This window comes from Crocodylus siamensis, chromosome 6 (assembly GCF_052110815.1).
Source record: "Crocodylus siamensis isolate JL-2025a chromosome 6, ASM5211081v1, whole genome shotgun sequence".
Taxonomy (NCBI): domain Eukaryota; kingdom Metazoa; phylum Chordata; order Crocodylia; family Crocodylidae; genus Crocodylus; species Crocodylus siamensis.
The window spans coordinates 3,791,601-3,818,191 of NC_143400.1; the positions used below are offsets into that span (position 1 = coordinate 3,791,601).

The following is a 26,591-nucleotide window of genomic DNA, read 5'->3' on the forward strand; positions in this document are numbered from 1 at the left end:
AGACCCCCCCCGGCCAATATCAGGGGGTGCCAGGTGCTGTACAGACCCCCTAGGCCATGACTGGGGCACTGGACAGACCTGCAGGCAAGATCGGGGGCGCCAGGTGCTGTATCTACTCCCCAGGTTCAGATCGGAGATGCCTTGGCACTGCACAGACCCCCCAGGCGAGATCAGGGCACCCATCATGCCAAGCTTATGAAGGGAAGGGAAAATTCTTCCTTGGAAAAGGATCCAATTCAACAGACAAGGCAGACATGGGGATGGGGAAACTGAGGCATACTGCTTTGGCCATGGCAGGATGATCGTAGGGACATGGGAATGTCTCTTCTTACCTTGGGGTACAGCTTCCGGGGCCCTGGGCCTTGGTAGGTCTCAGGTTGTGGTCACGATAGTGATGTAATAGGTTACCTGGGGTGGGGTCAGTGGTAGGAGTTTGTGGCCTTGAGGCACTCTGATTTCGGATCCTGGGTCATCTCCATGTAGCTGAAATTTCAACCTCGGCCTAATCCCAGCACCCAAACGTGCAAGTGTATCTAGCCATATGATATTTTCAAGCATGCAACATGTGTCCTTTCCCCCCAGATGCAGCTTCTGGAAATTGAAAAGTGGATGAGGAACCACAGTAGCTGCAGTTTCTGAAGACAGATCTTTTTTCCCCTTTCCCCCATCTTTTGAAAGCAAGGGGCATCTTCTTCCTGGGTGCGTTGTATATGAGACAATATGGTATTCTGAGAGACTGCTTTGGCTTAGTGCATTGGGCAGTCAATGATGAGCCAGGACACCTGCTCTTCCCTTTCCATTGCCCCTTTTCCTTTGTGGGACTATGGACTCATTGCTGAGGGGGTAGGATGTGCATGTACAGCGCCTGACACGCTGGGCCTGAGGCTGGCTGGGCCTGGGAGGTCTAGTCCACTCCAGCTGTGCCTCGTGGTGTAACTTGATTGGGCTTCGCTGCCTTGAGGGGGTGGGGCTTGCTGTGTGTGGGCGGGGCTAAGCCACTATTCCATCAGACATGTCATCATCCAATCTCATCCATTGGACCCCCCCAGGTGGGATTGGGGGGTACCAGGCACCATACAGACCCCCCAGGCCAGGATCAGTAGGCACCAGGTTCTGTACAGACCTCCCAGGCTGAGATCAGGGGGTGCCGGGTGCTGTACAGACCTCCCCAGGCCAAGACTGGGGCCCCTTTGGGATGGGCATATGGTGGAAAGGAGAATGCAATGGGACAGGAATGAACTATAATAATGTTCATAGTCCTGTAGTGATAACGGGCCATTATTCTGCTACCCACGGCTGTGTAAAGATATTGGAGAAATGATGGCTGGCTGGCTGGCTGGATGGATGGGGGCAGTTTTTGGAATAGATGAAGGGTTGAATATATGGTTGGGTGGAGAGAAGGCGAGATGTTTGGATGGAAGGATGGGACTAGATATCAAGGAAGTTAGAGAGGTGTCTATAGATGGATGGGGGAGAGAATGGGTGGGATGCGGGAGTTGGTGGATGGATGGAGGAGTTTACGTCTAGATGGTTAGGTAGAGGGTGGAGCTGGCTCTTGGCAGCAGCACCTGCCCACAACCTTGACCACCACTGGTCTAGATAGACCAGGCATGGGAGGGGAACCGGCACAACCAGCTTACCCATTGGTTGCCCCTTTAAACTCATTGTGAGCCCCTTAGTGGTGCTCACTGTGCTCCGTGGTTGAAAAGCCGCTGGGACAATCCATCAGTAGGCTCTGATTGGCTGCATTTTTATTAAATAGGCACTGTTCTTCGGGACCCGGCTGGCCCTCTAAGGTTTCTCTGTGGCTTAGATATCTGGAAGGCAAAATAAGGAGCTATTTTTATTGGCTTTTCTGGGATTTCCCAGGAATTTCCTCTTCCCCAAGTGGGCACATCGTGAGGGCGTTCTTCTCCTTGGCTGGCCCAACTCATTGGTTTTGGATGCCAGGGGAGTCTTGGCTTTTCTTCTTACAGGGCTTCCTTGTGAGGATCTAGGTGGGACGTCTTCTGGATGGCATCTTTCCACCTCATCTCACTGAATCTTCTTGGCCCAGGAAGGAAGAGAAGAAAAGGTTATGAGAAGGATGACGCCCACCCCTACATTTCCAAGTTTCCCTTTGCCACTGATAATAATGCCACCAGGGCAACCACCAAAGTGGAGGTCAAAGCTCTACCTGCCCCTGGGATGGTGATGGCCTGCAGTTTCCTGGAATCAATGATCCACAAGGAAATGATGTCACCAGCCATTTCTGGCTCCTCAACCCGAATTACGGAGCAACCATTGGTGGCCAAATGGAACCAGCCTTCACGTAAGTTTGGGGCAAGACTTGATCCTGTGTCTCACGGGAGAGCAATGACCCCTGACTTGCCACCATGCCCCAGTACCCAAACTATGGGACTTCCCTCATATAATCCCCTTTTGAACCAGTGCTGCTCCATAGAGAAGAAACCCATCCCATCTGGTTTCGTGGTGCCACGGGCGGACAGTCCAACCGAGAGATGGACAAAGAGTCGGAGGGGAAACACAAGGAACAACTCACTGCCGCTCGACGTCTTCGATGGTGTCCGGTAGCGGCATGTTGAGGGTCTCAGGCAGGAAGCAGGTGGCGATGCCAGAGATGACGGGGGCAGCTCCGTAGATGATCAGTGGCAGAGATGGGGAGTAGTCACTGGTCATACGCACCAGGGGAGCCACAATGCCTCCCACACGAGCCAGGGTGTTCCCCAAACCCATCCCCGTCTGCCTGCCAGGAGGAGGAGAGCATGGTCAGGGCTGGGAATGGGTGTTCGGGGTGGGGGTTGGGTTCTCTTGATTGGTTGTGTTTTGCATATCTGGTTAGTCCTCCATATTCATCCGTCTACCCATCGCCATAGACTCCATCCATCCCATCCTATCCCATCCCATCCATCTGTACTCACTGTCTATCCATCCCTCTGTCCATCCATCTACCCATCTACATGTACTCTCCATCCATCCACATGTACTCTGTCTGTCCTTCCATTCTTCCATATCTGTCTATCAACCTTTCCATCCACCCATCTATCCAAGCCCTTGAAAATCTGTTTCTCCATCTATCGATCTATTCATCTTTCCATTTACATGTACCTTCATCCATCTGTCTGTCCATCCCCTTTCATATCTGTCTACCAGCCTCCACTGGAAAACATCTGTGTTTCTACCCATCCCATGTATCCAACTCCTTGAATATCCTTCCACCCATCCACCCATCCACCCACCCTATGGTGGCACTGGGAATTGGCAGGAAGCAGTAGCATGTGGTCTGCCATATCACTAGTCCTGGAGTTAGCTAGTGCGTTCACTTGACTTCACATCTCTCCATGGTGTGAGGGACGCTGGTGGCTGCGCTTGCTACTATGCTCTCACAGGCCTTCTTGAGGTAGATGAAACCCAGCACTGATGGCAACCCAGAGCCCCTGCAGGGATCCCCCGCAGAGATAGGAGTTGGTTGCAGCTTCTCCCTACCTGATGACAGTTGGGTAGAGCTCTCCGGTGTAGAGGAAGACGCAGTTGAAGGAAGCGGCGAGGCATCCCTTGCCAAACACAGCCAGAACCGTGCGCATGGTCTGCAGGTCTGCAGAGACATGAGGGTGGGGGCCAATGAAGGTGGGACAGGGCATGGATCACTTTACACATGCCCTGTTCACAGCCCCCCCACAAAGTAGGGTTGGCCAACATGTGGTCCAGTGGATACATGCAGCCCACACAGGGTTAATGTGTAGCTCATGGGTCCATGGTGCTCGCTGCTCCCCACACCTACCTCCTCCAGCTTCTGCTTCCTGCCCCCAGCCCCAGGGGTGGCATGGAACTATTATTATATTATATAGTTATATATTATATTATATATTAATGTATTATATAATATATTATATTATATTATATTATATTATATTATCATTGTAATGAAATGTGAATCACTCATTAATCATTAGATGTTATATTACATTAGCTATTACATATTGTGTTAAATGGTTACTTTATTAATTTTTTGTAAATAAGTTATTATCAAGTACATATAATATTATCTAAGATTTCATATATGTTCATTACATTTAATTGCATTGGATAATTCATTATGCTTATTAATTATACATGATAGGACATTAGCTAATATAGTCTCTTACGTGGAATGATTCCACACAGCCATTGTTATATACAACATGTTGTTTTAATTTCATTAGCTAGTATATTTTATATTATGCAGTCACTGCATTTAATTATCACTATATTATGTATTGGATTTCATTGGATTCTATTCTTAATTAGCACTGCTATTACTATAATTATTTTTTATTAAAAATAATGCTTCTATATGCTATAGACTCATATGCAGCTATGCAAATATTTAACATGTTATTTTAACTATCTTAGCTGGGATATGTTACATAATGTAATAATTCCATGTAATTATTTCTATGTTTGTTTATTATTTATTTTATTTCAGTTTATGTTGTTATTATCATTGCTACTAATATATTATTATTTATGGTGAATAGCTATTACAAATGATATGTTAGTCAATTAATTTGGTTACTTAAATACATATATATTAGCTTAGCAATTGTTTGACTTTTGTGTGTATATACAAATATGTATATACGCATACAGTTGAACTGTGTGTGCATGCACACACATGCACAATTGGGGTATGACACACACACACACTATTCAATAGTGGTGTGTGTGTATATATTTGTGTGAATATATACACCACTTGAATTGTGGTGTGTGTATGTAGACACACACACACTTCAGTTAGATAATAGTATGTTCATGCTTGTGCGTGTGTATATAAAATTCAAACAACAAGTTGTTATGCTAAAGATATAGGCTAATGCATGCATATATCACACATTTCTAATTTAAATAATACTATGCTAATTGCTGCAGCATCAGGACCTCACCCTGTGGCACAAATATGTTAGCCAGGATGGCCAGTCCTGCTAGCAGGAGAGCTGTGGCCTGGGTGACTCGTCGGCCAATGAAGTTGATCACGCAGAAGCCAATCAGCTTTGCCGGGATGTCGACAGCCCCAAAGATGACCTGGATCAGGTAGATGCTGACCCCAAATTTCTGCAGGTCCATGGCCAGCCCATAGTAGGCAAAGCTGGTGGAGAACCTACAGCATCAAAGAAAATCCAGGTTATAAGGGAAAAGCAGCCAACAGCATGCCATACCACTTGCTGCCGGGGGGTGGGGGGTGGGTGAGGCAAAGCTACCATAATTTCTGGCATACAATACACACCTTTTCCCCCCCACCCCAAAATCAGTCCCTCTGTCCAAAATGGGTATGCGTATATTAACTAGGGCAGCTGATTTTCTTTCCCAGATAGAAGCCACCTGCTTCGATTATAGCTGTACGGCACAGCAGCTGTTGCATTTCTACTGCGGCAGCTGAAGGAATCCACTGATATAATAGTTTGCTTCTCTCCACATCACCAGTGTCAACAATTTAGCTCTCCTTTTTAATGGTCTTGATGTTCCACTAATCAAGCGAACCTTTCTTGGGGCATTGTTGCTACCTGCTAACTTCTTCTGGTCTCTCTTCTCCTATTTCACAGTCCTGGGGACTCTTTAGCTCTTTTTTACATCCGCCCATTCCTAGATCCATCCCCCCATCAGGAGCAGTTAGAGTTTCAGCTTTAGTTAAGCAGGAAATGGAAGATGGGTGAGGTGAAGATGAGACTCTGTCCCTGCTCTATATAGCCATAACTCAAGAAAAAACCTTTTTTAATTCTTTGTTGTGCCTCTCAAAGCCAGGGGGAATATTATATTCAGGGGTGTGTTGTAGTTCAGATAATATGGTGCACTACTGTCTGCTGCTACTGGGGAGGTGCAACACACATAGCAGCTCTGGGTGTCCATTCCTTCTCTGCTAGCAAAGCCTTTGTATGGCCTTTCAAGTCCTCCTCTGCCCCGGTTTCCTACATTTGGAGGTGATTGTGCTGCCTCCTGACTGTTTAGCCTGGGAGCTCTTGATGAGAAAATCTAGGTCTTCCTAATGTACAGCACCTGGCACAGCAGGAAGCCAATCCAAGCTGATGCCCCAGGATCCATACCTCTCCGAGGATGGCTATATGAACACCATGCCATATGGAAGGAAACTGGGCGGGGCTTTTCAATGCATCGGTTCCTCTATGGTAACAACTCATGTGTCTGTCCTGATCTCAGAATAAGTGTCACCTGATCTGCAGTTCTCTCCTTGTGGGCCCAGCTATCTGCTCCTGGGATAAGAGCAGACAGATGGGCAATTTATCCAGGAACAGCTGAGCAGGAGCAAAGCTCCACCCCCCTTTTAAAGCCACAGTCCAATCACCTACCAGACAAAACACAGGCAACAAGAGATCCGTCGGACAGCGGGTGTGCGCACCAGGTCAGCAGCCGTGTGGGTGGATCGGGCCAAGATTTCCTTCCGCAGGTTTGATCTCAAGACCTGTTGGTGTCACACAAAGGATCTGGAGGGTTTATAGAGGTGGGGGCTGACTGCCTGATCTGCTGCTCTGCTTTCTGCTCCCTGCATTGCGTTACCCTGCATTCTGCTCCCTGCCCTGAGTCCCCTACACTACCTCTGGTGGGTGAGCTGCACTGCAACATACAGTGCCCTTTGCTGCCTCTGGTGGGGTGCAGCACCACCTGTGGCCACTGGGGGCACAACGAGGAGCAGTAGGCAGGGCCTAAATTTGGAAGACAACCTCTATTGGAAGAGTGCCCCCTAGAGGATTGGAGGTTTGCTTTTGTGGCAACCGCTTGCACATGATGAATCAAGAAGGGCAGTGGTGTCAAAGATACAGCCCATGGGCTACCTCCAGATCCGGCCACCAGGCTGGAGGCAGATTTCTAGAAGTAGAGGGCGTGGCCAGGGAGGGTGGGTGAGTGGCCAGCCACAAAATTTGGGGACTCTGAACCTCTGCTAGACCCGCTGTCAATCCCAGACCTGCCACCCCCCTGGATCCCCACAATACCCCTTGCAACATAGACTTGATTTCCATGCTTGGGAGTTGCTCTATTGATTATCACCATGGCAACCAGCCTCAGCCTGCCCTGGTGCACCGTGGGAAGGCATTTGGTAGGAGGAAATGCTGGGTTGATCTTTGGCAGCGTCTACACAAATTCCTTCTTGGCCAGCAGTCCCACGCACAGCATGGCACACCATTCATCACTGGCCGGTTCTCATGGTGACCAGAGATCAGAGCTGAAACTGGTGCTTTATCCCAACAGAAATGTCAAAGAGAGTTTTTGCTTCCTTTCTCCCCTCCTTTTCATTAAAAAAAAAAAATCATGCAAAAATTCTCAGCTTTCCATTAAATGCCAAGTTTGGTCCAAATATTTTTTTGGACAAGAAGCTGTGTTTTTGGGCAAAAGAAAAACACACACACAATTTTTGGCAAACATTTCCACTGTGCCGGAAACCTGTTTTCATTGAGGGGGAGAAAAAGGGTTGATGGGAGAAATGTTGCCAGGGAGAGAAAGGGGGTGAGGTTTCTCAATGCATCAGTTACTTTGTGCTATCTGCTCGTGTGTCTGCTCTTATCCCAGGATAAATGTCAGCTGATCTCGCAATTCTCTCCCTGTGTGAGCCCAGCTATCTGTTCCCTTACTCCTGGATAAGAGTGGGGACATGGGCAGTTATCAGGGAACAACTGAGCAGGAGCCACGCTCCACACTCTTTTAAAGAAATCCTGCCAGACTGATACTTTGGAGTTTTGTCGTATTATCATATTTCCTCACATACATTTTTCTCACGCTTTTCCCAAAAAACCAATTGCTGGAAATTGGAGAGTGCATTATGTACAAGAAATACAGTGAGAGCTGTTTCTGCCACTGACCAACTGAAACCAGAAGTAAAACCTGGGATGATCCTTAGGACAGCCCCGCTGGCTGGTCCCAGCACCAACATGCCAGATTGGCTCCCAACCCATGACTACAGCACACTGGATCAAGACGGCATTTGGGATCAGACTTGGCCTGTGGCCCCAGCCCCAGAGACCCCAGACTTTAGCTATTTACCTGCAACTCCAAGGTAAGAACAATTTTTCTGTCTTGGGGTCCTTCCAAATACAGAGTGTGTGTTACATTTTAGGGACATGTTTTATGGTATACGATAGGGTATATTCCAGGGTGTGTTATTTTTGGGAAAGTATGGTAGTTAGCAGAAATACCTTACTTATTCACATACCGCCCTTGCCTTTCTCCTGACAACTAGCAGTTGAAAATGGGGGTGTGCATCTTAAATGAGGAACCTGGTTCTGGCCAGTTTGGTTAGAAGACACTCTCTCTCTCTCTCTCTCTCCCCTTCCCCCCACCCCCTTCATTCTCCCTTCCCAAACCTGGTGGGGGGAGTATCTTATCTGGGAATGCATGGTATATGAGGAAATAAGGCAATTACTCTTCCAGGGAAGATGTAGGTTAGTTGCCAATGCCAGAGGTTGGGTCTGTGAGCCCTTAGTGGCAGGGAAGAGGTGATTTCTTTTGCTTTTGTGAACTGTTATTTGTCAAAAGGTGCCCATGTGACCCAGCCAATACTGCACCTCGATGCTAAGTTTGTCTGCTTCTTCTGTCCTCCCGTTCATGTGTGCCACCTTCTTCAGTGCCTTCAGTGCCTGGTCCAGCCGGCCGGCAGTCGCCAGCCACCGTGCCGACTCCGTGAACCACCTGTTGGAAACCAGTGGCTGGGTACACACATTCAAATAACCTGGGAGAATTCTCCCATGTTTGCTCTCCTGGCAGAAAAACTTGCTCAGAGCCACGTGTACAGATATTCGAATGCTGCGGCCCTGGAGTGTGGAGAGCTTACAATGCTGATGCTATGTACCAGAGGAGAGGGGGGTGGAGGGGTGGGGAGTGGGGTTGTGCACACATGTCAGTATGTTCTGCAGGCTCCCTCAGTCTGCCTGGCAACAGATAACAGAGTGCATAGGGCAGCCAGACTTTAGTTCTCCCAGGAGAGACTCTCCTGGAAGTAATTTAATCCTGGTTGCATCCAGGTCATTTTTCTCCTGGAGTGGCCATTTTTACTCTGGGAGAAGGAGCCTGAACATCTGGACACCTGTAGTTTCACTTGGGAGAGCAGTGTCTCTCCCAGGAGAAATTGAATGTCTGTACAAGGCCTGTATGGATAGCCATCAGGCCCTGCCCTCCTTGACCCAGCCCACTAGTGGTGACCTCTGGGACTGCAGGCAGGACCCCAGGATATGTGCCCCCTACCCATCTAAGATATCCACCCTCCCCCCCAGCACTGTACCTGGACTCCTGGTGGCCCTTGGCAAACTTTTAGTATTGGGCCCCCTTTTGCCAGAGATAATGATGATAATTAAAAAATTACCATTTTCGGGGCCCCCTTCTGTCTGGGCCCTGGGTGGCCACCCAGTTCACCCATGCCTGTGTCCGGCCTTGCCCCCCACCTCCCTTTTCATGCCTTACATAAGAACACAAGAATTGCCATGCATAGCTCAGGCCATAGGTCCATCTGGCCCAATCTCCTCTGCCCCACAGCAGCAGAGAGAGGAGGCTTGGAGGGAGAGTGACTGTGTCTGACCAAAGTTTTATTCCCCTGTTCCTCTCTCACTTGCAACCACCAGCATTTAGGGTCCAGGGACGTCTGATTCAGGGGCTGTACCCCTAAATCCTACGCTCAGTAGCTACTGATGCCCCTTTGTTTCAAGGATGTGTTCAATCCCTTTGTGGATCTGGCTATACGCTCAGCTTCCACCACATCTGGGAGCAACGAGCTCCATCCTTTAATTCCATGCTGGGTGAAAAATAAATAAATTCCCAGTGTTTGTCTTAAACCAGCTACTTGCTACATTCACGCTGTGACCCCTAGTTCTCGTCTGGTGAGAGATGATCAGTAATAAGTCCCTATGGACTTTCTCTTCTCCACTGAGTAGAAAATCCCCTAAACTTGGTGTCCTGTCCTCCCTCAAGCATCTCTTTTCTAAACTGACCTGGCCTCATTACTCTCCTCATATGGAGGCCCCTCCATACTGCGAACCATCCTTGTTGCCCTTCTCTGGACCTTCTGGAGTTGGTGTAGGGACCAGAACTGGGCACAGCCTTCAAGGTGTAGATGCACCAGGGGTTAAGAAAGGGGCCTTCTAAAAACTGAGCGCCTTATATTTTAGAGGCATGTTTTGTCTGTGAAAATACTGTATCTGGGATCATTCCCATACTGAGGACCATTAAATCTACTGTAAAAGACCCCGGACACCTGGGTTCTGCCCTCTTCTGCCCCCATGAAGTCAGCCTTATTCCTAGGTAGATTTTTCTGCTGGCAAGGGGCCCAGCCAGGAGGGTTACTTACCAACTGTAGAGGAAGAAGACAAAGTAGGGCAGTGACACGGCCAGCTGCAGCCAGCGCCAGTCCGGGATGACATAAGCCACCCCTGCCAGGAGAAACTGCCCCACGCTGTAGCTGTAGCCCGTTACCATGCCAACCACTGCCCGGACATTGGTAGGTGTCCACTCAACAGCTGGGGTTGGGGAGAGAAAAGGAGTTGCTGGTTACTGCAGGCTGTGATCTAGGAGCTCAAAGCCAGCTGGGCACCTCGGCCTGTAGCTAAGCCACTAATTGCTGTATTTACTCATATACCTCCCAAGGCCAAGATCAGGGGGCGCAGGGCTGTGTACAAAGCCCCCAGGCTAGGATTAGGTGGTGCTGGGTACTGTACAGACCCCCCCAGGCTGAAATCAGGGGGTGTAGGAGCTGGAAGTTGAGGTAGGGGGGCACTGGGTGCTTTACAGACCCCCGCCCCCGAGCTGAGATAGGGGGGCACTAGGCACAGTACAGGCCCCTCAGGCTGAAACTGGGAGTACTGGGTGCTGTATAGAGCCCAGGCTGAGATTGGGGGACCCCCCCAATAAATTAGCTTTCCAAAATTGGGTGGGGTGTCCTAAGTGGGGGAATTTATTTTCTACTCAGGCAGCACTGAGATAATTGTTTGACTTCATGGCTCATTAACATCTGCTTGATACCCACAAATTGTTCCGTACTCCACGGGTGGTAATGACCCCTCTCCTCCTTTTATGGTCTTGATGTTCTGCTTATCAGACTAGCCTTCCCATTTTGCTGTCTGATGGCTGCTCCTGGTCTCTTTCCTCCTAATCTGCAGCCTGGCGGACTGTTTGTAGCTCTTCAAAATCTTAGATCATCCCAGGCAGTCCTGCTTTCAGCAGCAGCTAGGGTTTCAGGTTTTGGCTGAGCAGCTGGCAATTCAGCTGTGAAAGGGTTAAACCTGGAGCTTTTCCAAGAGGCAGAATGAGCTGAAGATTTGGCTGTGTCCCTGGTCATATGTATCCCATTTTTTTCACTAAGGATGCAGTAGTTCAGTTAATCAGTCCTGCACCTGTAGGCAGGTTCCTAAATACCATATTTCCATATTACCATATTTCCTAAAAATAAATAAATAAATAAATAAATAAATTCTTGTCTCTCCTCGTGGAGTTGCCTATGGACCAGGGAAGCATGAAGTGGGGTACACTAGGGCAAGAGGAACATGCCTGGGGGCCTCCTGTGCTCAGGACCCCTACCCTAGATAGGTCCTGAATGTGCAGCTCAGCTTGGGGCCCTAAAGCTTTGGGTAGCTTCCAGATGCATCGTGGGTAGTGCTAGCAGGTGAATACCACTAGGTAGTGGTAGATCCAGCCTTTTCAGGCTCTTTGGTGAAGGGAATAATATGTGTGTTTGTGGGAGAGGGTTTGCTTTGTACAGCACCTGGCATAGCCAAGACCCTGGCCACCTCCTCTCTGGCCCGTGAGGCCGCCACTCACCCAAGGACATGCAGTTGAGGCTGATGCCCGACAGAGCCATGCCCGTGAGGAAGCGGAAGAGGCAGTAGGTGGTGAAGCTGGGGGCGAAGGCGGCGCAGGACCCCGTGACGGCCATCTGAAGGCAGGACCAAATGAGGAGCGACTTCCGGCCAAACCTGTTGCGGGGGAAAACCAGGTAGGTGATTTGCCAGCCCTGCCCTCCACCCTGGCCCCCCTGATCTCAGCTTGGGGGTCTATACAGCACCCCCCTGATCTCAGCTCAGGGCGGGTGGAGTCTGGCCAGTGCCCAACACCCTGCAATCTCATCTGGGGGGGGTCTGGCCAGTGTCTGGTGCTCCTGGATCCTGGCTGGGGGGGTTGTACAATGCCCAGTGCCCCCTGATCTCAGCCTGGGGGGTCTGTACAGTGCCTGGTGCCCCCTGATCGAAGCCTGGGGGTCTGTACGGCACCTAGCAACTCCTGATCTTGGCCTGGGAGGTCTGTAGAGCAGCCAGCACCCGCCAGTCTCAGCTTGGGAGGCCTGTACAATGTCTGGTGCCCTTGGATCTCAGCCTTGGGGGTCAGTACAGTACCCGGCTTGCATAAAGCCCCCAACAATCCCCTCAGCATGTCAAAACCTCATCATTTTCCCACCCCATTCTTTCTATTTCCCTGTCCCTCCAGTCTCCCAACACCTCAGAATCAGACCCCTCCAGGATTTCTCTTCCCATCCTCTACCCCCTCCTCCCAGTGAGGCTGAGTGATGCTCCTGTCCCCATTCCACAGATGGGAAAACTGAGGCAGGGTGGGAATAAGCCCAAGGCCTTGGCGAGGGTTTATGGAAGGGGTGGGCCTTGAATCTACGTCTCTGGGGGCTGCTTGGGTATCTGTCCATGGGGCCGTTCTCCCTTTCAGGATGTCGTCTGCCTGCTCTTACTTGTCAGAGAGGCTCCCAAACACCACAGCGCCCACCAGGACCCCTGCCATGTAGATTGACTGAGCCATCTGCTTCAAGCTCCGGGAGCTGCATACAAGGTCCCACTGCCGGGGAAAGATGCCATCAGTGAGAAATAATCGAAACTGGGGCCCTGATCTCTGCCAAGGGGTGGGGCAGGGATCTATACAATGCCCGGTGCACCCTGATCTCTGCCTGAGGGATCTGTATGTGCCTGGCACCCTGCTTCCGCCCCAGTCTCAGCCTGGAGGGTCTGTAGAGCACTTGGCACTGCCCTGATCTCAGCCTCAAGGGACCACACAGTGCCCGACACCCTCTGGTCATGGCCTTAGGGTTTGTAGAGTGCCCAATACCCCCCAGTCTTGGCCTCAGAGGGGGTTGCATGGCACCTAGCACTCCCTGATCTCAACTTTGGGATCTGTACAGCATGTGGCACCCCCCAATCCTGGCCTGTAGAGTCTGTACAGTGCCCTGTGCCCCCCAGTCTCGGCCTGTGGGTCTGTACAGGGTTGCCAACTGTTGGTATATTTACAGTCAGTAAAAAACATGGCAAAGAACGCTTGTTAGTAAAAAAATAAATAAATAAATAATGGCTGACCCCAATCAGTCCCATTGTAGCAGCAGGGAGCACTCACTCACCTCGGTGACAATGGTGGAGGCAAAGACACTGTGGTCATACGTCCAGCCGTCCCCACATGGCTCTCTCACTCCATGGGTCCCATTGCCTCCCGGACCCTCTGGGTTCAGCAGCTCCCCCTGAGCACCCAAGAATTGCATGCAGGTCTCTGCCTGCCCCTCCTTGTCCAGGGGCACAAAGGAAGCCAGGTGTCCCAGGCAGCCAGTGGCATTGGTGTCACAGGGCAGACGGCAGCGGTGGCCCGGGGTGGCGGCTGTGAAGTTCTGCAGGAGGTTGTGGCAGGACAGGATCAGGATGGGCAGCACCAGCAGGGCCACATTGAGGACCTGAAAGCGCCCCATACTCCCAGTGTCGGCCAGCAGGTCAGCGAAGGCCATGGCTGGGACACGGCCGGCTCTGGGGCACCTGCGGCTGGTCCTGGTGCACCCGACCAGAGCTGGGGCTCAAGGCAGCATCTGCATCTGCAAAGGCGATACAAGGCATTAAGCACATATAGACCCCCCAGGCTGAGATCGGGGCGCCAGGAGCTGTACTGACCCCTAGGCTGAGACTGTGGGTGCCAAGTGCTGCATGGACCCCCCCAGGGTGAGACTGGGGACAGCCAGGAGCTGTACAGACCCTCCAGGCTGAGATCAGGGAAGGGCCAGGAGCTGTACAATCCCCACCACACCAAAGCTGGGATCGGGGGCACTGGACACTGTACAGACCTCCTAGGCTGTGACTGGGGGCACCTGGTGCTGTACAGCCCCTCCTCCCCCCGGCCAGGATCAGAGAGCACCAGGCACAGTCCAGACCCCCTTACCTATGGCTTCCCCCTTACCGGATATCCCAGGTCTGGCGCTGCTTATACTTACAGTCCACTAGCCGGCTGCTGCCTTCCGTGCCATGCTTTTAATTAAGCTTAATGGGTCTTAATGAAGCACAGTTCCCCCCTGGCTGCTGGAGAGATTAGCAGGGAACTGATTGCAGAGGAATTTTGGGTGGAGAAGTGGTAGCAAGGCGCAGCCAGGCGCTGCGAGGTTTCCGGCCAGGGGCTTGGAGCTGAATTCTTACTGGGTCTGGGGCTGTTTTGGATGTGGTCTCCCCTGCGGGGACTCGCCAGGTATCTGGCCAGCAGAAGAGGTGGGAGGGACCTGAATGGAGCTGTCAATCAAAGGGCCCGGGTGACGCAGATTGACACCTGTCACGGCTGCATCTAATTGGAATCCCCCCTTTCCCCCACCCACCGAGCTGTCAGTCAAAGATGCAGAGTGACACTGCTAGTCCCCCCACCGCTAGCCCCCCAGCCCCCACTTCCCTCGTGGAGTAGGGGGACAACCCAAGTGTCCGAGCTCCCAGCTCCCCCTGCTCCCTCCCCCAGCCTCTCCCCTCCCAGTGCTGGAGACAGCCCAGGTGTGCAGACTCCCAGGCCCCACCTCGGTCCCCACCAACCTCCTGGAGAGAGACCAGGCATCCGGGGTCCCAGCCCCAGCCGCTCTGGGGCAAGGCCAACCCACCCACTCTCTGGGGATGGAGACCCCGCCAGCCCGCTAGCCGTGCCCACAGAGAGGTCTCCCCTGCAAGCCTGATGTTGCCCTGCCCGGCTTGGGCCTTTCTGCCCCCTAGCGCCATGGAAAACATCTCCCAGCTCCAGCCCAGGGAGTCCTGTAGCCAGAGAAACTGGGGGCTGGACTTCACAGGGAGTGGGGGAAGGATCCATATTGAGAGCCCCTCTGGCCCAGCCCAGATGCCCCCCTCCCTCCCAGCTTCACTGGCTCCCATAACCAAGCAATGCCTTGGCCTGTCCACTGCTTCCCAGGAGCAGCTGAGCAACTACCATCATGACCTGCATACCATGCACCCTCCCCCTTCCCGAATTGTTCCTTAAAATGTGGGCTGATTTTATTCTGCTCAGGATAGCAGCAGCAACATTTGTATCCAGACACAGGCAGTCAATCACTTCTTGGCTTGTTAGAGTCCCCCTGATTCCTGCTAACAACTGTTAATGGCCCTCTCTCCTTTTTCATGGGCTTGATGTTCTTGTTCATCCTTTCTCTGGGCAATTTTGCTGTCCGTTTGGTGCTCCTCGTCCCTCCCCTCCTATTTCACAGCCCTGCAGACGTGTTCCTAGCTCTGTTCAAACTCCTTGAGCCTCCTGTGGGGGGCTGAGACTGTCAGCACAGGCTAGGGTTTCAGCTTTTGGCTGAGCACCTGAGAGTTGCAGCTGTGAAAAGGTTAAACCCATAGCTCTGGCCTGGGAAGGAAAAGGGAGGGTGAGTTTGCTGATGGCTCTGCCCAGGCTATGTGTGGCTGTAAATCTGGGGCAATTTTGATTTCCTTCATTCTGTATTCTCAAAACAAAGCGTGGGGCTTCTAGGGTGAGGCATATGGTATATGAGGAAATATGGTACTCTGTCACAGTCAGCCGGGGCTGGGGAAAGATTTGTTTTCTATATATTTCCTTCCAAAACAAAGGTGGGGGTTTTTTTTGGGGGGGTGCATTGTTTGTGAGAAAATACGGTATTGTTCTAGGAATGAAGCTCAACCAAGGGGAGGAGGAAATTCAGGGCCTTGCTTTCAAGGCAGGACAGGTCCGTTGGGGGGGAAGGGGCAAGGGGCTGCTTTGGGCTCTGTACAGACCCTCAGGCCAAGATTGGGGGACACTGGGCACTGTACAGACCCCCCAGGCTGAGCTCACGGGGCACCGGGTGCTGTACAGACCTCCCCAGACCCTTGTGGGGGGCATGCAGAGTCCCAGTGCAACGGGGCTGGTTCCCCTGACAGGGCTGTCCATTTTCCTGCCCCATAGCAAGGTGCCCAAGACTCGTGCCAGGAGCTGTAGGTGCTGGGGGAACTGGGCCCATTAAGTGGAGACATCCTGGTCCCATCAGCACCCCCCCAACATGCTTTGGTGATAGTGGGAGCAGATTCCCCCCCGACCCCCATCTTGGCACAAATAAGACCCCCACATGCAATGAAAACACCTTTATTCGGGCTTATTACTGCCCCTCGTTATGGTAAATAGACCCCTTTCCTGTCAGCCTGTCCCCCCACCCTAGGCTGTGGGTTGGAGCTGGGAGCCCGGGCACCTGGGTCGCGCCCCCAGGTCTGGGAGGGGGTGGGGGCTGGGGGGTTCGAGCGGGGAGGGGGCTGGGAGGCGGACACCTAGTTCCTCACGTTGCTCCCAGCAATGCAGCGTGCTGGGCAGCCTGTGAAACTCAATCCCGCCACTCTCTGCTGCGTCTTCCCAGGGCTGCGCTCCGTAAATATTTCCAGCCGAAATAAAACCCCTGAATGGAAAACAATCGCTCTTCCTTTCCTCTCGCCTTAGCTGGCTTCTCTGCCTGGGTCCGACTTGCTGGAATTCAATAGCACCTTCATTTGCTGTTCTTCTTCTGTCGCCTTCCTTGATCTTAATTAATTAATTGAAGGAAAACAAACAGGCCTCAGCACTGTCAGCAGAAGAGACTGATTTAAACCAGATGCCCCAAAATCAAAGCCGCAGCATGGGTCCTTCTTATGTTCTTTCCCCGCCCCCCCACGCCAAGCAAGCGTCTTTCTCTTGTCAGAGTCTCGTAGAGAAGACAGGCTGGAAGGGACCTCTGTGGGTCATCTAGTCCATCTAGGGGGCTGGACTAGACCTCGGGAGATCCCCTCCAGCCTGACTTTCCTATGGCCCTACACCCCTGGTTGGCAGAAATCATAGGATCATAGAGCAGTCAGGCTGGACGGGACCTCCATGGGTCACGTAGCCCATCTGGGGGCCTGGACTAGACCTTGTGAGATCCCTTCCAGCCTATGATGCTTCCTGCCTGGCTAGCCTATATCATGGGTTCATAGAAGAGATGGGCTGGAAGGGATCTCCATGGATCATGTAGCCCATCTAGGGGGCTGGACTAGACATCGTGAGATCCCAGCCTGACTTCCCTATGATGCTCATCCTTGGCTGGGATTAATCATAGTGTCACCGAGAAGTTGGGCTGGAAGGGACCTCCATGGGTCACATACCCATCTACTAGACCTCGTAAGATCCCTTCCCGCCTGACTTCCCTATGATCCCACATCCTTGGCTGCCTGAAATCACAGACATCCTAGGGAAGTGGGGCTGGCAGGGAGCTCCAGAGATCAACCCAGTCCAGCCCCTGCCTGAGGCAGGATTGGCCCTGTCCAAGCCATCCCAGACAAACCCATCGTCATCCAACCGGTTCATCAAACAACCGTTACCCCGGACACAACACAAGATGTTCCCCCAAATATTTGAAGAAGGAGTTGATTTTTCTTGAGAAAACCCAAAGGATAATGTCTTTAAAAAAGGATCCTTTTATAATGTTTCAGAAATCTTCAATTATAAATAAGTTTTCAATGATAAAAGGCTCATTTTTATAAATTGTAAACTGAGTTTTACTACCATTGAATGCCATTTTACACCACTTTATACTATTTGTATACATTGTAAAATATTTTATAACACTTTTGTTTCTTATTTAAGTGTTACCAGTTTTGAATGATAAAAGTCTTACTTTTTAATAGGGAAGCAGGTTGTAGCCATGTTGGTCTAAGGACATAGGCAGGCAAGGTTCTTTGGGTGAATCTGATAGCTAATTTTATTAATTTTTAATAATATTCATTTTTAATACGTGTTCAACAGGAGGGTGGTCTGGGGGTTAGAGCAGTTGGGGCTGGGGACCCGGACACCTGGGTTCTCTGGGAAGAGAGTGGGGGTTGGGGAAGGGGCTCTGGGAGGGGAGTGGGGTCTGGGGGGTTCAATCAGCAGGGGCTGGGATCTGGACACCTGGGTCCTATCCCCAGCCGTGGGATGGTAGTGGTGTCTAGTGAGTTAGAGAAGTCCACCTTGGACTTGGATGGCCTCTGGGCCCAGCTCTAATGGTCCCCTTGGGACTTGGGGTCATGGCTCCACAGACATCACTCACCGTCTCTCCACCTGCTCCACCGTCTCGGGCAGCGACATGTTGTGTGTCTCCGGCAGGAAGCAGGCGGCAACGCCGGAAACGATGGGGGCAGCACCGTAGATGACCAAGGGCAGGGTGGGCAAGTATTCACCTGTGATCCGGACCAGTGGAGCCACAATGCCCCCAACTCGGGCCATGGTGCCACCCAGCCCCATGCCAGTCTGCCTACGGGTGGGGAGAAGGGAACAGCATCAATGGTGGCCCCTTCATGACCATTGATGGTATTGGCAACAACTCGTGGTCCCAGGAGAGCATGGCTGGTTTCTACCCCTGGGAATGTGGTCCCAGAGACCATGGGAGGTTTTCACCGGCTGGGAGCTGGTCACACAGACCCTGCAGAGGCCATTGGGAGACAGGTGTGTATGGGGATGGTTGTGTGGGGAGATGGATGGATGGATGGAGTGGGGTGGTGGGTGGGTGGATGAGTTGGGTGAATGGGTGGTTGGATGGGGATGGTGTGCAGGGGGATAGATGGATAGACGGAGCAGTCAGGTAGATAAAATGGTGAAGGCAGGATGGATGGATGGAGCAGTGTTTATGGGGACAGAGGAACAGCAGTGGGTGGGTGGGGAGATGGATCCTTCTTCTTTAAGACATAACTGACATACAACCATCCCCCCTGCCCCAAGGGAGTATCATGCTCACCAACCCACCATTGGTGCCCCTTTATCATCAGACCCAGCACCAGCTCTGACCTACCTGATCACTGTGGGAAAGAGCTCTCCAGAAAAGATGTAGGCACAGTTGAAGGAGGCAGCCAGCGACCCCTTTCCAATGACAGCAAAGACCATGCGCATGGTCGAGAGCTCTGCTGGGAAACAGAGGGGTCAGGAAGGACATGCCTAGAAGGGCCCTGGTGCCCATGGAAAGGTGGAAGACCCTCCCAGCCTGGCCTCCTCGCTTCTGTTCCCCTCTGGGCAAGCTGGTGAGTCTCTATTGGTCTCTTTCTAACCTGCTGACATCTTTGTGGATGTGTAGAGCCCAAAACTGGACCCAGGCCTCCAGACAAGGCCTCTCCAGTCCCAAACAGGCCAGGAGAATTGCTACCTTTGGCTTGCAAGTAGTGGAAGAAGGAATGGGCTGAGTTTTGAGGTGGGAGGTCCAGAAGAACGTCCTCATTTGGGAGGTGGTTGATTGGACCAACCCCTGTCTAGTCTGGCTCAGATGGGGCTGGAGCAGAGGGCTGGGCTAGATCTGACCTCCCAAGAGTCTGGCCAGTGTGATCTACTCTCTTGTTCTTCACTCCCCCAACAAGGTCACCTTGAGGGACGAAGATGTTGGTGAGAATACACAGCCCGGCCAGGATGAGGGCAAAGGCCTGGGAGAAACGCCGGCCGACGAAGGTGAGGGTGAGCACAGAGATCAATTTGGCTGGGAAATCTACGGCTCCGAAGATGAGCTGCGTCAGGTAGATGCTGACCCCAAAGTTCTGGAGATCCATGGCCAAGCCATAGTAGGCAAAGCTGGTGGAGAACCTAGGGATGGAGGGACCATGGAGTTTAGAGCGAGTCGGACCATGGAGATGATAATTCTCCTTTCCGCCTACATGGGAAGTAGCAAGAAATTGTCCACATTTCATAGGATCCTGGGAAAGTTGGACTGGAAAGGACCTCTCAAGGTCACATCAAGCCCCCTGATCCACGTAGGATTGTCTCTGGCTATACCATCCCAGGCACGTGTCCATCCTACCTGCTTATGGAGCCCTCCAGGGACAGAGACTTCCCTGTGTCTCTGGGCGACCCATTCAAATGCATGACTCCACTCAGAGTCAGAACATTACTTCTCATGTCCTGCCTCAGTCTCCCCTGCTGTGGCTTCCGGCCATTGCTCCCATCCCCTGTGGCTACAGAAAAAGTCCATTTCCGTCCTCTCTATCATTGCCCTCCAGGGTTTGAAGACAGTGATCACCACCAAACCCGTTCTCCTTTGGTCAGGACTTCCCATAATGCACCACAGGAAACTGTTGTGGGTGCATCATGGGAAGTCTTTGGTTATTTGGATAGAGGGTTGCGGGGGGGGGGGGGGGGGGCGGTTGTTGTGTTAGAGCAGGGCCAGCTGGAAGACTTGCCAGACAAAGGAGACCCCCAAGGAGATCTTCCTCATGGCCGGTGTCCGGATGAGGTCAGCCATGGTGTGACGGGAGCGGGTTGACAACAGGTCCTTCTGCAGCAGGGAGCTCAGGACCTGGGTGGGAGCAGGGAGGGCAACAGAGGTGAGCACTGGGATTTGCAGAGAGCTTGGACCTCCCTGGTGGGTGTGGCCGTGGCCTGGTGCATGGGGTGGCACCTATGTTGTGGGTGGAGCCCCAACAGCAAAGGCAAGTATCAGAGTTTGCAGAGAGCCTGGACACATTTCTCTATGCTGCTGGGGGAGGGGCCTGGGGTGTTTGGGAGTGGCCTGGTGCATGGGTGGGGCTTATGGCATGAGCAAAGCTACAACAGCAAAAGTGAGCCCCAGGCTTTGCAGAGACCTTTAGATCCTTGGGGGTGGGGCTTGAGTGTGTGTGTGTGTGTGTGTGTGTGTGTGTGTGTGTGGTTTGTCACATGGGGAGTGGCTAATTTTGTGGGCAGGGCTACAACAGTGAACCTGAGTGCCAGAATTTGCAGAGAGCCTGGGCTCATTGCTCTGTGTCCTTGGGGGGTGGGGGCCTGATGTGTTGGAGGCGGGGCGTAAGTGTTGGGGGTGTGGCCTTGCAGGTTGTGTTGGGACCCCTTATGTTTGTAGAAAGACTAGTGACCAGCGCCTGTTTTGTGGGCAGGGGCTACTTGTGGGTGGGGCCTATTTGTTCCACAGAGCCTGTTTGGGGGTGGGGCCTCAACATCAAAAGCCAGTGCCTGAGTATGCTGAGAGCTTGAACCAATAGGCAGAAACCTTTGGGGGATGGGGCTTGTTCGGCATTGGGGCCTCAACACCAAAGGCCTGAGTTTGCTGAGAGTCTGAACCAATAGGTGGAAGCCTGTGTGGGTGGGGCCTGTTTGTGGGCAGGGCCTGCTTTGTGAGGCAGGACCTATTTTGTGGGGTGGAACCTCAACACAGAAAGCCAGAGCTTGAATTTGCAGAGAGCTTGAACCAATAGGCTGAAGCCTTTGGGGGCAGGGCCTATCTTGGGGGTGGGGCCTATTTGGCAGGATCTGGTCCTTTCCCTTTTAACCCTTTCCCTTTCTATTCCCTCCCCCACCCCACCCCACCCCCAGGGCCCTGGCAGGTCCCTCACCTCAGCACTGAGTTTGTCGCCTTCCTCCTTCCTCCTGTTGATCTTTGCCACCTTCTTGAGCTCGTCCACAGCACGCTCTGGCTTCCCGGAGATCGCCAGCCACCGGGCAGACTCCACAAAGAGCCTGGCAAGGAGAAAAATCAGGGAGGGAACCCAGGAGTCCTGACTTCCAGCCCCCTTGCTGGGACTAGGGAACCAGGACACCTGGCTCCAATCCACAATTCTGGGAAGTGTTTGGGGGCTAGGGGGGTTAAAGGAAGGGGACCCGGACACCTGGGTTTGCTCCCTGCTCTGGACAGGAGGTGAGAACTAGTGAATTAGAGCAGAGGCAGTGGGAGCCCGGACACCTGGGTTCTCTCCAGCTTTGGGAGGGGAGTCGGGGCTGAGGGTTAGAGCAGGGGAGGCTGGGAGCCCGGATGCCTGGATTTTCTGGGAGGGAAGTAGGGTCTGAGAGCAAGGCATGTTGGGAGTCTGGACTTGTGGGTTCCTTGAGAGCAGAGTGGGGCCTGGGATCCCCGGGCGCCTGGGTTGTCTCCAGGCAGAACTGTCCATACCAGGAGTAGAGGAAGAAGATGAAGAAGGGCAGGGAGACAGTGAGCTGGAGCCAGCGCCAGTCAGGGATAGCAAAGGCGATGCCGGCCAAGATGAACTGCCCCGTGGTGTAGCAGTATCCGTTGATGGTGCCCACCACCGCCCGGATGTGGGTCGGGATCCACTCCATGCCTGCAGGCAAAGCACAGCGGCTGGGGGTGAGGCGAGGTGGGGTGGGGTGTCTGCTGGCCTGGATGCCTGGGTTCTTTCTTGGCTTTGAAGGGGAGTGGGTTCTGGTGGGGTAGAGCAGGGGATGCTGGGAGCCCAGATGCCTGGGAGGGGAGTGGTGTTTGAGGGGTCAGAAGCTGGGGGTGGGGGTGGGGGTGGAAACCTGGGTTCCCTCCTCACTCTGGGAGGAGAGTGGGAGCTGGTGGGGCAGGGCAGTGGGGAGCTGGGATCCCAGGTGCCTGGGGTTTCTCCTGGCTCAGTGGATTAGCAGGTTAGAGCGAGGGGGCTGGGAGCTTGGACACTTGGGTTCTTTCTGCGCTGTGGGGGAAGAGGAAGTCAGGTCTGATGGTTCAGGAAGGGTGGGAGAAACCAGGATGCCTGGGTCTTCTCCAGCTCTGCAAAGGGAGAGGGGAGCTGGGAGCCTGGATGCCTGGGTTCCCGCCCCACTCTTGGAAGGGAGTTGGGCTAGGGGCTTAGATCAGGAGGGCTGGGGGGGCTGCAACTCACACAGAGATATGGAGTTGAGTGAGATGCCAGACATAGCCAGGCCAGCCAGAAAGCGGAACACGCAGTAAGTGGTGAAGCTGGGTGCAAAGGCAGCGCAGGTCCCTGTTATGGCCATCTGCAGGTAGCACCAGATGAGCAGCGCCTTGCGCCCGAATCTGCCAGAAGAGGGCAAATGGGGTGGGGCATGGACACACAGACCCACTATCCTGGGCTACTATTATCCTCGGTGAAGCAGGGGACACCCAGGCTTTTTACAGACATTCAGGTTCTCCTGGGAAAGTTGCTGCTTTCCCAGGAGAAACCTATACCGATGTTCAGCCTTTTTCTCCCAGAGTAAAAATGGCTGCTCCAGGAGCAAGATCATCTCAGCCCTCCCAGGCTGAGCTGTCTTCAGCAGATACTGTGACAGCTCGTGGCCACTGGGTGATACTGGAGTTATCTGGCATTGAGCGGGCAGTTATCTAGGGATAAGGAATGGACAACCTGTGCCTGAGATGTCAGGCAACTTGCCCCAGGGTAAAATTGCCCCTTATATTTAAGGGGTAACTTGACCCCATCTTGGCAGTTGCTACCTAGCCCCTCCCAGGATAAGAGCGGAGCTCTGCTGCTCTAACCATGAAGCCCCCTGCCCATCCCAGCCCTTCCAGTGCCCCTCACTCTCACCCCTCACCCTTTGTGCTCCCGAGCCCCGCTGGTGCTCCTCCCTCTTAATGCACAGCCCCTACCTCCCCCAACCCTGTTGGTGCTCCTCACTCCTGCCCTGCAGTCCCCTGCCCCGCTCCCAGCCCTGCCAGTGCCCCTCACTCGCATCCCTGTCAGATTGTGGCCTTACTTGTCTGACAGGCTTCCAAGCAGGGCTGAGCCCACCAGGATCCCAGCCATGTAAACGGACTGAGCCATCTGCTTCAGCGTCTTGGACTCACACACCAGGTCCCACTGCCGGGAGAGGTGAGATCTCGTGAGAGAAGGTAGAACCCAGGGGAGCTGGGTGGAGATAGCCCCCTGCCCTCCCCAGCATAGATAGGCAGCAATGGAGATTGGGGTCCTGAAATATTGGGCACTGTACACACCCCCAAGCCAAGATCAGGGAGTGCCAGGCGCTGTACAGGCCCCCTTGGCTGAGACTGGGGGACACCTGGCTGAAATTGGATCTCCTTGTACCAGATGGTGCCTAGATCTTGACCCAAATCAGAGCCAGGACTCAGATCACAGTCCCCCCCCTGTGTCTGGCAAGGCACAATTTCCTCCCCCATTGCTTCAGAGACCACCCCCGACCTGAAGTCCAAGCTGCTTCATCTCTATAGGCAATGGATGTGGTGGGAAAGCAACGTGCTCCTATAGCTTTTCAATGGAGCCAGGACTTGAACTCAGATCTCACTGCCCCAGGTGTCTATGGAAACCCTCCCTGGGCTCCAGTTCCTCAGTGGCCCTGCTCACCTCGGTGACAATGGTATGGGGGAAAACCTCTTTGCTGTAGCTCCACCCATCCAGGCAGGGCTCAGTGGCCACTTCGGTCCCATTGGCAGAAGTCCTGTTGGGCTCCAAGAGCTGCCACTGGACTGTCACAAACCGCCGGCACTTGTCCAGCTTCTGCTGCCCATCCGTGGGGATGAACGCCCGCAAAACCTCCTCCTGGTTCCCATTGGCCAGCCGGGTCTCGTTGGCTGGGAAGTGGACCTGGCATCGATGGTCGGGGATACCAGCTGTGAAGTTCTGGAGAAGGTTGTGGTTGGCTAGCATGAGCAGTGGGACTGCCAGGGATGCCACGTACAGGACTTGGAAGCGTCCCATGCCTCCGAGGCGGTCAAGAAGCTCAGCAAAAGTCATCCTTCTTGCATCAAATGGCAGCAACCCCAAAAATATGGCAATAGCACTCCCTGTGCAGCTCACAGGTGTGGGGACCTTCCTTCTCGGGGTGGACTTTCTGAGGAGATACCCCCTGACTTCCTACCAGTTCACCTGGACAAACCAATGGGCAGTCAACTGGGGCCTTAGCACATTGCCACCAATATATTCCAGTCCTCTTCCTATCCCAATTGGTTGCTATGATATGCCCAGTCCCAGATAGACCTGTCCCATGAACTGCAGGTATGTTGCTTTCTCTGCTGATTCGCAATGTCTTTTCCCCCCTCCAGCAAAACCTCCCTGGGTTATATGAAAGCTGAATGGGCTTGTCTGGTTAAAGATTTACTTGACATCTTCCATGGATGAGGTCCAATGGACCAGATCTTCTGGTGTAAGAGGCAGTGTTGCAACGGGGCAAGGCAATGGGTCACAGGAATCAAGTGTGGGGAGTGGAAGGTCTGAGCTGGCTTTGAAACCGGGGGGCACCTAAAGAGAGGGTGGTTTTGCTGAGGTTTCCCTGCCCCAAGAGGCAGTTGGAAAGTTCTCAGGTTCCTCCCTCAGCTAATTTTACTTCAGCTGAAAGGTCTGTGTGATTAGATGCCTCTCTGAGTCCATTACTCACTGTTTTGAACCATCTGGGATATGAAAAACCCAGACTGCCAACTCCGCGGTTCACCCCCAAGACTGCTGAAGTCATCCTCATCATTGGGTCCTAGCAAAGGCAAGGCTCTCTGGAGGTCACATCCGAACCAGCCCCCTGCTCATGGCCCTGCTGAATGAGTCTTCATCAAGCCTCCTCTTAAATGCATCCAAGGATGGAGATCCCACCACCTCTCTGGGTAGCAGGTGCTGTTCCAGTGCTTCTCTCTGGCTTGCATTGAAACCAGTGAGGCAACTGGTGGACAGCTGCGTCTCAGAAAGGCTGTAGGGGGATTTGCAGTGGTCCAGAGAAGAGCAACTGAGATGATCAAAGAGTCTAGAGCATCGTCTGGATTAGGTGAGGATGAAAAGGTCAAGTCTTCTGTTTGTGAAGAGGAAGGTGGAGGGGGAGGTGGGGAGTGGATCATAGGATCATTAGAAAGTAGGGCTGAAAGCTTCACATCCATCCCACCCCACCCATCCATCCATTGGACCAAAGGAAAGCAGGGCTGGCAGGGACCTCGTGAGGTTATCTAGTCAAGGCAGGATTGCCCCGACCAGACCACTCCAGCCAAGTGTCCATCCAACCTGCTTTGGAGCATTTCCAGGGATGGAGACTCCATCATGGCTGCCGGGAACCTGTTCCAATGCTTGACCATGCCACCTCCTCTCCAGCCTCAATTTCCCTACTGCAGCTTGAGGCCATTGCTGCCCGTCCTGCCCCTTATGGTCACAGAGAAAAGCCCATCTCCAGCCTCTCTGTCATTGTCCTTCAGAAGTTTTAAGACTGATCAGATCCCCTTTCTGTCTTCTCTTCTCCAGACTCGGTTACCTCAGTTCTTTCAGCCTTTCCTCATCAGCTATCTCCCAGGCCCCGATCAGTTGTGCTGCTCTGTGCTGGACACTCTCCAACCTGTCAACCCCCTTCTTGAAGTGCTGGGCTCCAAGCTGGACACAGGACTCCAAGGGAGGCCTCCCAGTGCTGAAAAGAGCAGGAGAATCACTGCCCTGGATTTGCAAATGATGCTCCTGCTAGCACAATCCAGGAGGCTGTTGGCTTTTGTTGCAGCAAAAGCTCACTGCTGGCTCCCATTCAGTGTGTGGGGTGAAGTTCTGTGAAATCATGAAGGCTGTGGACCAAGTGAATCCTGCTGCCTTGACCCAGGGCAGGCTGCAGAGAGCAGTGGCTGTCTGAGGCATGGGGCTATGGGTCACTGTGTGATGGGGTCAGAGTAGGCTGGATAGTCCTTGGCTGAGCTGAGCTGGGATGGGCTGGAGGTAATCTGACTGGATTTCTAGCCCCACTGCTCTATAATTCCT

At 52.9% G+C, this 26,591-nt stretch overlaps 2 protein-coding genes and 1 long non-coding RNA gene across 4 annotated transcripts in view; 1 reads left to right on the forward strand and 2 right to left on the reverse strand.

The window, feature by feature from the left end:
- Positions 1-11,799, forward strand: part of LOC149860536 (uncharacterized) — a 28,242-nt gene extending 16,443 nt beyond the window's left edge. The window contains exons 2-5 of the long non-coding RNA XR_016443264.1: positions 1,977-2,311; positions 4,912-5,073; positions 7,800-8,041; positions 11,711-11,799. This is a non-coding gene — a long non-coding RNA (uncharacterized LOC149860536). The remainder of the gene's footprint in view (positions 1-1,976; positions 2,312-4,911; positions 5,074-7,799; positions 8,042-11,710) is intronic.
- Positions 1,740-14,545, reverse strand: LOC149860538 (solute carrier family 22 member 6-B-like). 2 transcript variants are annotated; one of them, XM_090055049.1, is made up of 11 exons: positions 14,213-14,545; positions 13,361-13,819; positions 12,704-12,807; positions 11,788-11,942; positions 10,322-10,490; positions 8,550-8,673; positions 6,342-6,454; positions 4,926-5,140; positions 3,487-3,595; positions 2,543-2,746; positions 1,740-2,043 (listed from the first exon to the last, which is right to left on the reverse strand). In XM_090055049.1, the coding sequence occupies exons 2-11, from the start codon at positions 13,733-13,735 to the stop codon at positions 1,971-1,973; spliced, it is 1,641 nt and encodes a 546-aa protein (XP_089911175.1). In that variant the 5' UTR covers positions 13,736-13,819; positions 14,213-14,545; the 3' UTR covers positions 1,740-1,970. The 2 variants fall into 2 exon arrangements, with proteins under 2 accessions (XP_089911175.1, XP_089911174.1); XM_090055048.1 differs by having other exon boundaries at positions 1,740-2,046.
- Positions 14,546-16,307: 1,762 nt separating this feature from the next.
- Positions 16,308-24,925, reverse strand: LOC149860539 (solute carrier family 22 member 6-A-like). The gene is made up of 10 exons (XM_090055039.1): positions 24,225-24,925; positions 23,620-23,723; positions 22,788-22,942; positions 22,076-22,244; positions 21,522-21,645; positions 20,376-20,491; positions 19,568-19,782; positions 19,007-19,115; positions 18,269-18,472; positions 16,308-16,749 (listed from the first exon to the last, which is right to left on the reverse strand). The coding sequence occupies exons 1-10, from the start codon at positions 24,612-24,614 to the stop codon at positions 16,665-16,667; spliced, it is 1,671 nt and encodes a 556-aa protein (XP_089911165.1). The 5' UTR covers positions 24,615-24,925; the 3' UTR covers positions 16,308-16,664.
- Between the last annotated feature and the right edge of the window lie 1,666 nt (positions 24,926-26,591).